This window comes from Cajanus cajan, chromosome 7 (assembly GCF_000230855.2).
Source record: "Cajanus cajan strain Asha chromosome 7, NIPB_CcT2T_4, whole genome shotgun sequence".
Classification (NCBI taxonomy): domain Eukaryota; kingdom Viridiplantae; phylum Streptophyta; class Magnoliopsida; order Fabales; family Fabaceae; genus Cajanus; species Cajanus cajan.
This window is the reverse complement of record NC_138523.1, coordinates 51,945,193-51,959,610: the sequence shown is the minus strand read 5'-3', so window position 1 is coordinate 51,959,610 and position 14,418 is coordinate 51,945,193. Positions and strand designations below refer to the sequence as shown.

The following is a 14,418-nucleotide window of genomic DNA, read 5'->3' as shown; positions in this document are numbered from 1 at the left end:
TATGATTCACTGTGGCTTTGATTTATTTTCATTTATCTTACAATGTGGATTTATAGTTCAAACTCCATTGTACAAAATTAACATGTATGGTAAAAATTATTTCCTATTTATATACTCTTTATTAATTTAATCTTTAGTTGATATAAAATTTAAAATTTTCTCAATACACTTCCAAGTCTAACATTATTAAACTTCATACATAAATAAATAATAAATGATCAATTTTTTTATAATATATAAAATAAACTTTGATGCATCTTATATAATACAATTTTTTTTATATATAATTTAATCTTATAAAATTAACTTATAAGATAAATTAATATCACTTTTATATATCCACGTTATCATCAATGGATTTTGTATTAACTGCACTTCGCACCCGGGCTCCTAGCCCGGATTAGTGTTGCAAATAAGTAGTCCCGGGCACGCGGTGCATGACGTCAGCTCGGCATTTGAGCGAATCATACCTGATTCCGAGGATCTCGTCCCAGACCAGATCCGCCCTTCAATTATATCATATCATATCATGATATATCTTATCTCAAGCCCAAAAGCCCAAGGCAAACCTAGATCACCTTAAGGTACGTGCATTATATATATGAGACCATTACTCATGCAAACCCTAACTTTAGCATCGGAGTCTCTTTTGCAGGTACCTCCCCCATCTCGGAGCACCAATACACCCAGCAAAGGAGGCTCACCGATCTTACCCGGCGGATCAGCTCTACAACAGATTTCCGGTAAGAACAGATTTCAAACTTAAATGTTTCCCAAAAATTTCTACACAACATTTAAGTCGAACAGCATTTCCTGTTCCCGTCTCATAATAAAGTCAAGATTTTTTTAATAAATAAAGTCACAAACTTTCATTTACTAAGTCTAGTGTAGTTAACAATAATCAGTTAATCCTAGAAAAAAAATCTGCTTGGTATGGTATTCTTCAATTGACGGTTTTAATTATTACATGATTTTCATTGATCATTATTTATGCATGATTGTATCCAATCAAATTAAAACATGATGTTTTCTCAAATTTACAATTCTTAATTTATTTAAACTAAAATAGACGCTTTATTCTGACAGATTAATCTTTTTTTACATAAAAATAATATAAATTTTAACATATAAAAGGAATTTTATAGTTGAATTTTTAGTAAAATTATGCTGAATTTTTATATTTAATTATGTTAATAAATCAAATCATATGTAGTATGCGGAAAACTAAACTAATTAACAGTGTAACAGATAATGTTGAAGTTGCATCCAATGTCCTTATTGGCTATTGACTAAGAAGCCTTGTAACTTGTAAGACGACCCTAATAATGTTGGGCCGATTGTCACGTTAAGTTCCGTGACATGTGGTCTTACGTTAAGAAAAACGAACAACGTACGTGGATATGTTATGATTACATCTTTATTGTCTCCTAACAAATTAAGCTCAAATGACAGACAAAATGACTCGCTTCTTAATGGGGTTTGTTCAAAGATGAGAGATATAACCCTGATATGGGGTGAATGAATTGGCAGGAAAGGAGAAATAAAAATAAATATATAATAAATGATGTGATAACAATTGAATGAAAATACAAATATACTATTGATAATAAATAAATAACTATATTCATACCATATATTTTATAATAATTTTTTTTATCTTAATTTATCATATCATTTATCTTATTCCACAATTTTATTTCTTATTTTTATTTTGATAAAAGGGAAAACAGACCACGTACGTACATAATGTACAAGTGGGATGGATGTAGAAAAAGATATATAAAAGTCCAATATGCTTTTGTTAGCTCGGGCCTTCGAATGTTTGAAAAAACAAAAGGCTATTAAATCAAATTAAAGTTAAATATAAGTCTGTCAACTTACACGGATTGAACACGCCATTTGCAATTTGCAAGTACGGTGAAGATACTGAGCAAGGCATAAGTTTAGAGGAATCTATCCTAATCGTTATTTGATTCCATTTTTTGATCAGATTGTTCAAATGTTATTTTGATCCGGTTAAGGTTTTTGGTTTTTAAAACACAAGACAAGCTTATATTAATCTAACTCGTTGAGTAAAAAATATAAAATGTTTCATGATATATATAAAAGTTGAAAATTGTAATATATAATGAAAAGGGAGGCAATGTCTTTTTAATTTGGTACCTAAAGGTAAAAATGGTCTTATCAGTACAATGTTTCCGGGACATAGGTTGCTAGGAAATAATACTGAAGAAATTAAAGTAATTTGCATGAAAGAATGAAGTTTAAATTTTTTTATCAAAAAAAGAGTAAAATTTCCCGCATCACCATCTTAATTACAAGAAAAATTCTCGCATCATGCATCTTTGGTTACAAGACATTGACAAAATAAAGGGTTAGTAGCCATCAAAACTGAATTGAATTTATTCCACGTTCATGAAATTGAAATACAGGTGCCACGTTTGTTCTAACTTGTGTCAGAATAGCGTCGTTGTTAAAATTCAAAAAGGGCATATAAGGGAATTTTGAACATGTACGTTGCCGCCCACTTGCACTAAAAGCTAACCTAACCCTTGTACTCACCTCCTGACTTTCTGCTTATTTTGATTTTTGACACCAGTTTCTATCTATTCAATGACAATCACCAGTTTACATTGAATCCACCTCACAAAAATTTACAAAAATGTGTCGCCATAAATATTATAACATAATATGTGTAATTCGTATTCATCATTTTTAAATAAAATTCAACAAAATATATTAAATATCATTATATCTTAATTTTTTAACAATATATTAATATATATTATATCTATAAAAATTAGTTTTTAATAATAAATAATGTGTCATATGTTGTAACAATTTTTCTGTAATTCCGATAAATAATTTAATCTTATATTCTCTATTCATCCAATAATCTTAAATATCCCTTACCAACTTGCCATTTTCATTGTCTAATTTGTTTGCTGTAGAAACGTCCTTGAACCAACCACACGGCTGCTAAGAGTTCTGTAACAAAATAATATGCTAATTTGGCCGAGTCAATTTATATTAATATGCTAAACTACCAAAAATATTAATTATGAATATATTCACAGAGTGGTCCATTGTCATTCACTCCTTATCTTTAAATACTAGAGATAGCTGCTACATCAGAAGACATTACTTTTCCACACATGATCATGGCTTCTATTATTTTTGGTAGGAGTGCTTTCCTCACCTTTCTTCTCATCTGTACCTTTCTTTCTGTTTCCACCATTAAAGTGTGTGAGGCACAAGCCAAGCCTCCTACAGCGAAGGGGCTATCATATACCTTCTATGATAAAAGCTGTCCTAAGCTTGAATCTATCATCAGAAAAGAACTCAAAAAGATCTTCAAGAATGACATTGGTCAAGCTGCTGGCTTGCTTCGCCTTCACTTCCATGACTGCTTTGTTCAGGTAATTAATTAATCCATGGCCAAAGTTAAGCTGCATGTGTTCGGCCCTTCATTGTTTTCAGCATGTTACTCTACTAAATCTATAATGTTTTATTAACAGACAATCAGTACTAATTGTTCTAACCAAACTTGTCATATATATATATATATCCTTAATTAATTATAATTATAACTAACTTAGGTGTAATTGAAAGAAGGAGCAGTAGTAGTGAATATGCATACACATAGTATGATTTTAAATTTTTGATATATCAATCATTACGTACATAATTCATATATGTATATGGAATTTAATCTATCTCTTATCATTAGGCCTAATGAACATTAGCTATTTATTGAAAACATTTTATTTGCATAAATAGGAAATATGCATTGATAAGTGTGGTTAGTTATTAGCGTGATTAGATAAAAACAAATTGAAACATGCTGATGCAGGGTTGCGATGGGTCAGTTTTATTGGATGGATCAGCAAGTGGGCCAAGTGAGAAAGATGCACCACCCAACTTGACTTTGAGAGCTGAGGCCTTTAAAATCATCGAGGACCTTCGTAGTCTTCTGGAGAAGAGCTGTGGAAGAGTCGTCTCCTGTTCCGACATCACTGCCCTCGCCGCGCGTGATGCTGTTTTCCTCGTAAGTATCGATATTAATTTTATATATGTGAAGACGTTGAAGATCATAATAATATTGTATAAAAACAAGAGAATGATGACAATAATATGTACTGTTTATTATTGTCACAGTCAGGAGGACCAGAGTACGAGATTCCATTGGGAAGAAGAGATGGATTAACCTTTGCCACAAGAAACGATACACTGGCGAATCTTCCACCACCCTCAAGCAACGCCACTACGATCCTAGACTCGTTGGCTACAAAAAACCTAGACCCCACCGACGTGGTAGCCCTCTCAGGTGGGCACACCATAGGCATCAGCCACTGCAACTCCTTCTCCGACAGGCTATTCCCCACCCAGGACCCAGTTATGGACAAAACATTCGGGAAAAACCTAAGACTCACGTGCCCCACCAACACCACCGTCAACACCACTGTCTTGGACATTCGATCCCCCAACACCTTCGACAACAAGTACTACGTTGACCTCATGAACCGCCAGGGCCTCTTCAACTCCGACCAAGACTTGTACACTGATAAGAGGACCAAAGGCATTGTCACAAGCTTTGCCGTCAACCAGAGTCTGTTCTATGAGAAGTTTGTGTTTGCTATGCTCAAGATGGGTCAGCTTAGCGTGTTGACGGGAACACAAGGGGAGATTCGTGCCAATTGCTCCGTTAGGAACACCGATACCAAGTCCTTCTTGACCACTATCGTGGGTGATGTCGTGGAACAGATAATAGAAATGTAACCGGGTCGTATGTGTGTGTGCATATTCTGTGTGTTGTGGCCATGAATAATATTGGTAAACCCTTGCTTCTTGTTTAATTTCGAGGGTTTTCGGAAGGATGATAATTAAGGAATCATTGTCTAATGTTCCTAGCTAGACGTTGTACTTCACTAATAATGGAAGGAGCTTAATTACTGTCACAGTTTGGACTTTGGAAAAATTAAAAAGCTAGCTGCTTCTGCTTGTATTCTATATAAATTTTTGTTAAATATGTCAGTGTAAGTTTAAAATTATAAACGTGGTAAATTAAATAAGTTATAGTACTTGATCTGGCATGGACTTGTTGACTTGAATAGACGGCATCTTAATCAGGTTAGGAATCAGGATACCAATTTTTAAATTGTTCATTGCACTGTATATGTTGCATATTGCACTGTATATGCTGCACATTGCACAATATATTTTTTTACATAATTTCTTCAAAGCAGACTTTCTCCAAATATTAAGGGGTGTTTCATTTAGAACAGTTGATATGAGTTTATCGCAGTGTAGGCCATGACCTTTATATAGACTCTCTTAATTTAAACTTGTACGTACAAAAGCTCTTTTAACTTAATTTTTTTTAATTTATTTAAACTGAAGTTATTATCTCTTTTTAATGAATTCCAAATAAGTTTTACTGTAAATTAAATTTTGTTAAATAAATATGTAAAACAGCTTCATTTCTCATATATTAATTGTGGCAAGATTGAACATGTAAATGAACTCGATGAGCTTTATATAGTAATAGTAATTTAGATTTTGGGCAATTGATTAGATTTTGAATATATTAATAGTATGCTGCCACATTGTCAAATGTCAATATAAAAGTAACAGCAAAATACAAGATAGAGATCCGTTTGTTACGTGGAAAATGCTAAACTGTACGAATAGCTATAATACAGAATGAAACAAATTCTTTTAATTGGTTAATATTTTATATTTAACGACCCTTGACTTCTGGTGAAAATAAATAATTAATGGTCATTTTGTTTTTTAAAAAAATGACTCCTACTATTAGTATAATTCGTGTAGAGTTTCATTCGTAAAAAATAGCAATAGTGTATAGTGATGTCTGATAGTCCATAACTCTAGTGAGGACAATCACAACAGAATACTTGTGCATATTATTGCTGATTTCTTTTGGGCTGGTATTTAAATTTGTCCTCTACTTATTTCTTTTATTGGCCCAACTAACTAGCCTGAAACCAGTATATGGGTCTTGATATGAAAATAGTCACTATATTATTAGGTCAAAGAAGCTTTAAATCACACAAGCATTAGCTACCAAATAAAGAAACTAATTGATGACAATGGAGTTACAGTAAAATTTGAAAGTTTAAGAAGAGAAAAATTTCCAGAAACTTAGTGATATAATCCTCCCGTATGCTTCACTCTGTGTGTGATATTTATATTATCAAAAAGTAAAATAAAAAAGAAGAAGAAGAATGATATTTGCTGTATGGAGTTATGCATAAGTATGTACCAGTTCAGAATTAATTCCTGAAGTCAGTTGTCTCGTCTAACGGCTAAAAATTGGCCACGATAACATATAACGGAGAAAGTACGTACGTGTAATATATTAATAGGTCCTTAATTTTTTTAGAAAATTTAATTAGGTTCTTTAAGTTTTTTTTTAAAAAATGTTGCTGTAAAGTCTTTTATCTTCTAATTAATTTTACTGATTTCAAGAATTTAATTACAAAAAATTGTAAAAAATTAAGGATCAAATTAAAATTTTTTAGTTTAAAAATCTAATTAAAAGTTATCAACAATGGAGTTACAAATATATTAAACCTGTATTTTATTTTCAATAAGTTTGTTCTGATCTCAAATTTATTAGCATTATTTGTTATTATTATTGTATTTTAATATTATTTATTTTGATGTTTAATGCGCCTTAATTTATTGAAGAAAAATATTTATAAACTATTTTTATTTTAAACTCTTATATATATCAAAACAAACACTCAATCAAGATATTTTTTTTTGTCAGGAAATTATATATATAAGAAAGAGGATAATGGATATAAGAGGTATCCAACCCTTACATATGGTCCTATAAGAACTAATGTAAAAAGAAATAAAGTGTTCGACTAGAGCCATAATTTCCTCTTCCCCACACATATAAATTCACCCTATATCACTACAAAAAGTATTATATACAATTACATATGTAACATTTATTATATTTTATTTTTTTAACAATATTTATCTACTTATATTTATTAAAATTTTACTATAAATTGAGTTAATAGGTTATTTTACAATATTTTTAAAATGTTATTCTATCTATAATGACATTTTTTTAATATTTTTTAATTATTTTTAAAATTAAAATCTCATACTGAATAAAAAAATGTCACACAAAGAATATACTTCTTCAATCTCTAATTATTTCTTAAATTAAAGTTTCATATCAAGTAAATGAATGACACGTAAAGAGTATATATAATCATAGAGTAATACTTAAGATAAATGAACTTTATTTAGTAATAACTAACTAAAGATGTCTTCAATCTTAAAGGACTAGTAGGAGACTAGGAGTCATAAAGTATAAGTGATAATATTATTAAAATGTTACAAGATTACTACTTTGATAAAATTCGAAAAATATTTCCTAATTATGTAAAAATACTATTTAAAGTTTTTAGTAACATCAAATATATATAACATTTGATAATATGTTGTAAAAGTAAATTAACAACATTTATATACAATTAGGTAACATTTTTCAAATGTTACCAAAATCTCTTTTTTGTTATATTATAAGTATATATCTATTTGACATATAATTATACACAATTTTAGTATTGATTTTGAATGAGATTCAACAATATATATAGTATGTTATTATAATTTATGCATAGAATTTTAACAATATATCAACATATATTATATCTATAGTATAGATAAAAGTAATTTTTAGTAATAAATATCATATCACTATATAAAATGTGTTACTAAAAAATAGTTTTCTTATAATACATTAAAAAAAACCAAATTATACAAAAAAAAACCTATTAATCAACATAAGAAATCAGAATCAAAGAATAAGGCATTGCATATATGTAGGTATATACCTATTTAACAACATATTTTGTCACTATAAGTATAATATATGTAGGTATATACCTATTTGACATATAGTTACATACAATTTTAATGTTGATTTTGAATGAGATTTAACAACATATTTTGTGTGTCACTATAGTCTATACCTACACTTTTTAATAATATACCAACATATATTATATTTATTATGTGCGTAAAAGTAATTTTTAGTGACACGTATTGTGTCACTATAAAGTGTGTCACTATATGACAGTTTTCTTATAGTAACAACAACCTAATATACTCCGATCAAATTTAAGAAGTAAGAGTGACATTAATTCACCAGACACCAATGTCACCAATATCCCGTAATTCTAACTATAGTAGCAGATTTGACATCAGAAAAAAAAAATTGTTCATAACTTCAATGAGTGAAGCTTTAAACTCTCATCTAATGAATCTAATATAATTGTATAAGTACTTGCTAATATATATAAAATACTCCGGTCCTAATTAGTTTAATTAATTTGATTTGATATACAACCACCTGAAACATGTTGTAAATAGCTGATGAAGAACCGTAGGTAATAGAGTAAATTAAGCATTTCACAATTAGGTACAAGGTAATCAATGCGATTGGCCTCCATGTTTGGATGAGTCCAAAATGGTATGAAAGCAGCAATTATCTTGATTGGGAATTAACAAAAGGAAATTGATTGAAAAAGAGGAGAGGGAAAGATGCAAAGCATATAGAAACAAATAAGGGTGGGTCTTTAATGATACTGTAGGGATACCAGGGGACTAGGAGACATCCCTAAATGTACGGCTTCTAGTCATGTACTCATCCTAATTTATAACTTATCCATGTCAACCACTTATTCACCATTCACCAAATTAAATGTTATATGCACCGTTCTTACGTGATAATGTTTGTTTTTGAAATTTAGTTAAGTTCAAATCCAAATTTAATCTCTGAAATAATTGGTCATGTTTGTCAATTTGGTCCTAACATGCATGACCAAATCAACAAATTTAATCTTTGAATTTTATAATTATGACAAACTAATTTATGAACATATGAGAAACATGCATCAGTAAGTTAGTCCCGCCACGTTGAGGTTATAATTAAATGACGCTCACCTAAACATGCATGTTTTTTTAAGAAAGATTTCATCACACTTCACATTCACACAAATAAGATATATATATATATGCTCAAATAACTTTGCAATGTTCACAAGCATATTCAGTATGATCACATACTGTTATTTTAATACATAGTTTCCCCCTTATGTAATGATCATAACAGTATAAAGAAAAATAAAAAGGGAAAAAGAAGGCACACTAGTGTCAAACATGATTGCATTTTGCAGAATATTTACTCCACTCTATATGAAGAACAGTTTGTGTCATGTGAAGTCTTTATCTGCATGTCTGGGACTAAAAGGGGAAAGTCTAGCTGAATTTAACCTATATAAAATGAATAATTGCAAATGATTAATGGATCAGAATAGGTAATAGAGTAATGAAATGTGGATCAATCATTGTTATAACGGGCATGAGTCATTATTTGAGGGATTTATGTTAAAGAAAACACAAGTACTGCATGCTGAAATTTCAAGGGATGCTTGGTATCATACATATATATATATATAACAGCATTATGAAGCTGGCTTTATTTGCTGTAATGTTTAGATGAGAGGACGCACTACTCACTCAACTTTAGTCAATGCAAAACTGGATTAATTATTAGTTGCATGTTAATTTGCTTTCAGCATGAAAAATATTCGTACTTCGGAGGAGTGTTCTATTGTCTTGACTTGGATCCATGGTCCACATTAATAATTGCCATCGCCAGTAGATTATACAATTTCAACAGTAAATAAAATAACACTAAGCTTTAACGTAATCCACATCTACACGTCCTCTATAACTTTAAATAAAAATAAGGCTTAGTTAAAATTTTGTGATATATATATCCTTCATAATTTTTTTTTTATCGATAATCTTTTCTGTTGTTTACCTTTTTTAAATTTTTTATATACCTTTTCTTCTCTTTAATTAGACGAGGAATCAAAGAAAATTCATGTTTACAAGGATTAAATATGTCATTCATAATATTTAAAGAATATAAGAACAGAAATTACAAGATTATTTGATAGAAGAAATTTCGGGAGGACATATTTGAAAAGAAAAAAGAGTTTAAAATAGAAAAAGAGAAAATCGTGAATTTTTATTAACAAAAAGTTAACTAAGTTTAAGAGTTAAGAATAATATGGAAAATTTTAACACAGATGGGTTTACGAATTTTAAGTGTCATGTTATTCAGTGTTTTTTTTTTTTTTTTTTCTATCTCACCCAGCCATGATTTTGTTACCCATCATGCCATGAATTAATAGTTTCCATGATACAAACCAATGAGTGTTACGTCTAAGCATGTCAATTTAACCCGCTCCCGTGGGTACCTGCCCGAACTCGCCCCGATTTAGATGAGAAAACTCGTGTTTATTGGGTTCGGGTTCGGGTTCGGGTTTTTCCCGATTGATAAAATCGGGAGTGGGGGCGGGGGCGGGGATGTTAATACCCACCCCGCCCCCGTCCCTGCCCCGCTTAATAATATAATTAAAAAATTATTTTTATATATATAAACCAAAATTATAAATATTTATATGTAAAAATTTCTATTATTTTATTTTTCTTTTATTTTTTTTTAAATTGTTCATATTTATTTAAAAGAAAAAAAGAAAATAAAAGCGGGGGCGGGGCGGGGCGGGGAAACCCAAACCCCACCCAGGGATGGGGATAGGGACCTAGATTTTATCCCCGGCGGGTATCGGGGGGCGGGACGGGGCGCGTTCCCCGCCCCGTTGCCATGCCTAGTTACGTCTTTTGCGTGAAGAATTTCATAAAAGTAATTACTAGAAAATGTTTGTGAACGTATGAATTACTCATGCTTTCAGGTTTTTCTTCTTCGTGACACATACAGTCTCCAGACATGCAGTACTATTTTGTCAAAAATGAAATTACACTCTGGAAGCCCCCTAATCATATATACGAATGACTATAACTTTAAGAAATGACTAAGGCTTGATTAGTTAATCTAAACCTTTGCTATAAAGTATAATTATTTATCACAACAGACTATATCATCATTTATCATAATAATGAGAATAATAATAATAATAATATAAACAATTTGACTGTTTAAATTTTAAGTTAATTTGCATGGAATCTTAAGTTGAGCCTCGTTAATACAATTAATTGTACACTAAATTTAAAATTAATCATGTTAAAGTTCTTGTATGTTTTTATTCATTAAAATTATAATGATAACAATTTAAGATATTGTGTATATATTACATCAATTTCTTTTGTTTGTGAGTTCTCTATTTATTTGTTTTAATCCTAAAATACAAGGACAAAATTCATATTTTAAATTTCTCAATTATTTTAGTGTAATTCTCAAACCAACAATATTAAAATTGCATTCCGTATGATTTGAATCATCACATTTCTTAGGATTTGAACCTATGACATCAGATTTATTTGAAGACCTGCATTCTACTAAATTGAAACTAGGAGTGTTTTGTTTTCATAAATTTTTTTAGATGATCACACTATTCGACCTAGTTGTCATACATTTTAAGATAAAATATTTTTTAATCTCTTTAAAAATTTTCAAGTTTGGTTTTAGTATGATGAAAATATGTTATTTTTGTTATCCTCTAATTTAGAAATATATCACTTTTGATCCTCAAAGTGGTTTATATGGTATTTTATAAGGATGACAAAATGAGTGATGGCTTGATAGCTCGCAAAAAATTGAAGGGTCGAATTAGGTATCCTACTTACTCTACTTAATAACTTATGTTTACATCAAATTTTAACGATCTATCCATTGAATTAAAAGTCCTTAATACATAGATCAAGTCTATAAATTTTTAAAAAGTTAGAAAATTATTAGATATTTCATTTCATTAATTCAAATCAACATATGCAATACTTTTATGATTATCTATCAATTTGAATTAATGAAACAAAGTATTAATTAGTTCTCAAAATTCTTAAAAATTTGTAAATTTGATCTATACGTTAAAAATTTCTAATTTAACGATTAAATCGTTAAAATTTAAAATAGAACACAAATTATAAAAAGACGTACACACGCGCACGTACACCCACGCACGCACGCACACCCTCACACACCCACACACACATATATATATATATGTATATATATAATTGCCTAAAATATTTTCACACTTATAAATAACTCCATGACTTACAAAAGGGCATATGCACTACTTCTAAGACAATTAATTCATGCTTTACTGGTGAGACTACTTTTCACTTGAGTGTTGTAGTCTATTTTACAAGTACCTCTACTATTAATATTGAAGAGCAAAGACTTACATCTAGTCTAACAAATCACTTGCAGATTTTGATAAAAATAATAATCATTTTTAAACGTTATTCAAAATCACTTTGTGGACTAAAAGTTATACATTTTTAATAGAAGAGTCAAAATAGTTAACAAAATTTCTAGAGGAGTAATGTCAAATTTCAAAAAATTTAGAGGATTAAAAACATTTTTTTTGCTATATTTTTTATCATTATTTTTTCCTATTTTTAAATATAACTTTTATCATCTAAATCATAAAAGTCAAACTAACGGGTTTGGGTTCTCGGTTCAAAATTTATTACCGTTATTGTAAAAAAAAATGCCTTTTTTATAGTTTAAACATTGTGTATTATTCATTGTTCTAAAAAGGTTTGGTATTGACTAGCAATCCCTAAAAGTTGTCAAATATTTGTCAACAATAATATATACACAGTGCTTATATGTAAAGTGTTGGATTTTATCCCCAGTATATGAAATGTAAAATCAGAGCATTTAGAATATTCATTAGCATTGCCTGAAAAGTAAAAAAAGGCATAGGGGGGGAGCATAAACCTTTATGCATAGGTTTAGGTTTCTCAATTGATCCGCCAATTCAACAATGATGGTATTCACAAATAACCAAGGTCCCTCTTCAACATTTTTCTTATAGAGGCTTGGAAGGTTTCTACTTTTGATTCAGCAAATTGATAAGATGCTTGTTCTTAAAGAATTCAGACTATATTTGACCTTTTTTTTTTCTTCACCATTTGCATTATTATTTTTTTCTTTACCAACTTGAGAAGATTCATGAAGATGCTGATTGCTGAATGGACCAAATCGACCAGTGATCCATTTAAAAGCTATTAATATATTTTGGTGTCTATAGGAATAGGGAGAACCAGAGCTTTTATAGGCCAGTTGATTCGGTACTCATACCATAATACATGTGGGTCTACATGTATCCTACCCTTTAATATTCACTTTTCTAACTTCTGCAACCACTTCAAGTCTAGACTAATTAAGCCATACAAAGACTCTGATTTCTCTTTGTATTTTTATAACTCGTTATCAAATTGAATTTCATTAATGAAAGCTAAGGTTTGAGCGTGCAACTTGATATATGATAGCACAACCTTATGACCCCCTCAATTATTTGTGTTAAAAATTTATTAGATTGGATAAGATTTAGTGGACAGTTTCGAATGAAACGGATTTATGATACTCATTCATAAAAAAATTGATCAGAAAATGTGGAGCACAGATGGTTTTGTCCCATCTGTGCAACAAATAATGATACTAATTAGGTCAATCATATATAGCAGACCATAATTGCATCAGATAATTTCTCACTTAAAGCAAACGGATGAAGATAATCTTTTTCAATCTTTGATCTGCATGAAAGTCCAGGCCCACAGAGCACTAAGCCACTGATTTTGACATAAAGAGATAGATGAGTCCCATTTTCTTTTCATTAAGAAATGGTCGGGACACTAGAAGTTTTTCACGACCAAACAATGTAAATGTGAATGTATCATAGCTTGCAAATGGCAATTCAGCATTTGTTCAAAGCACAACCTAGTGCCTTATCTAAGTATCAAAAACTAAATAAAACAACCAACTTGGGACCCCCCACTATAAAGGGTGGTCCATCCCCTTGCCATGGGAATTCATATTGTGTCATCACTAGTATAGATGGTGGCACCTCCTATTTCCACAAGTATGTCCCACTTCTCACACTACCAATGACCCTCATGATTCTCATACCCCAAAAGGCCACTATCCAACACCACACATGGGGTGCCACCACACAGGATCATGATGTAGCCCTTCCCTCTTAAAACCCTCAACCAGATTGTCCCATTTTTGCTTATGTAATACAAATATTTCCTGTTTCATGCAGTGAGAGATCAAAGAGAAGGTTTCCTTCTGAAACTTGGTGAGTTTGGTTATGGAGAAAAGCAAGTCATTCCCTGAGTACTCTTGCTCTTACACTGAATTTGGGTTTAGAGAACGGTCCAACTCATATAATTTTAATGGGCCAACCCAGAAGGGAAGTGGGTTTAGTGCATCAAGTGATCCAGAGCTCAAGAGGAAGAAGAGAATCAAGGGCTATAATGTGTTGACAGTGGAGGGAAAGCTTAAAACAAGTGTTAGAAACAGCTTCAAGTGGATCAAGAACAAGTTCA

The 14,418-nt window shown here is 30.6% G+C and overlaps 1 protein-coding gene across 1 annotated transcript; it reads left to right on the top strand.

Annotated features, from left to right (window-relative positions):
- The first annotated feature begins 3,127 nt into the window (after positions 1–3,127).
- LOC109812529 (peroxidase 12) lies at positions 3,128–4,958 on the top strand. The gene is made up of 3 exons (XM_020376516.3): positions 3,128–3,419; positions 3,854–4,048; positions 4,159–4,958. Exons 1-3 carry the CDS (start codon positions 3,156–3,158, stop codon positions 4,777–4,779), a joined length of 1,080 nt encoding a protein of 359 aa, XP_020232105.1. The 5' UTR covers positions 3,128–3,155; the 3' UTR covers positions 4,780–4,958.
- Positions 4,959–14,418: the final 9,460 nt, after the last annotated feature.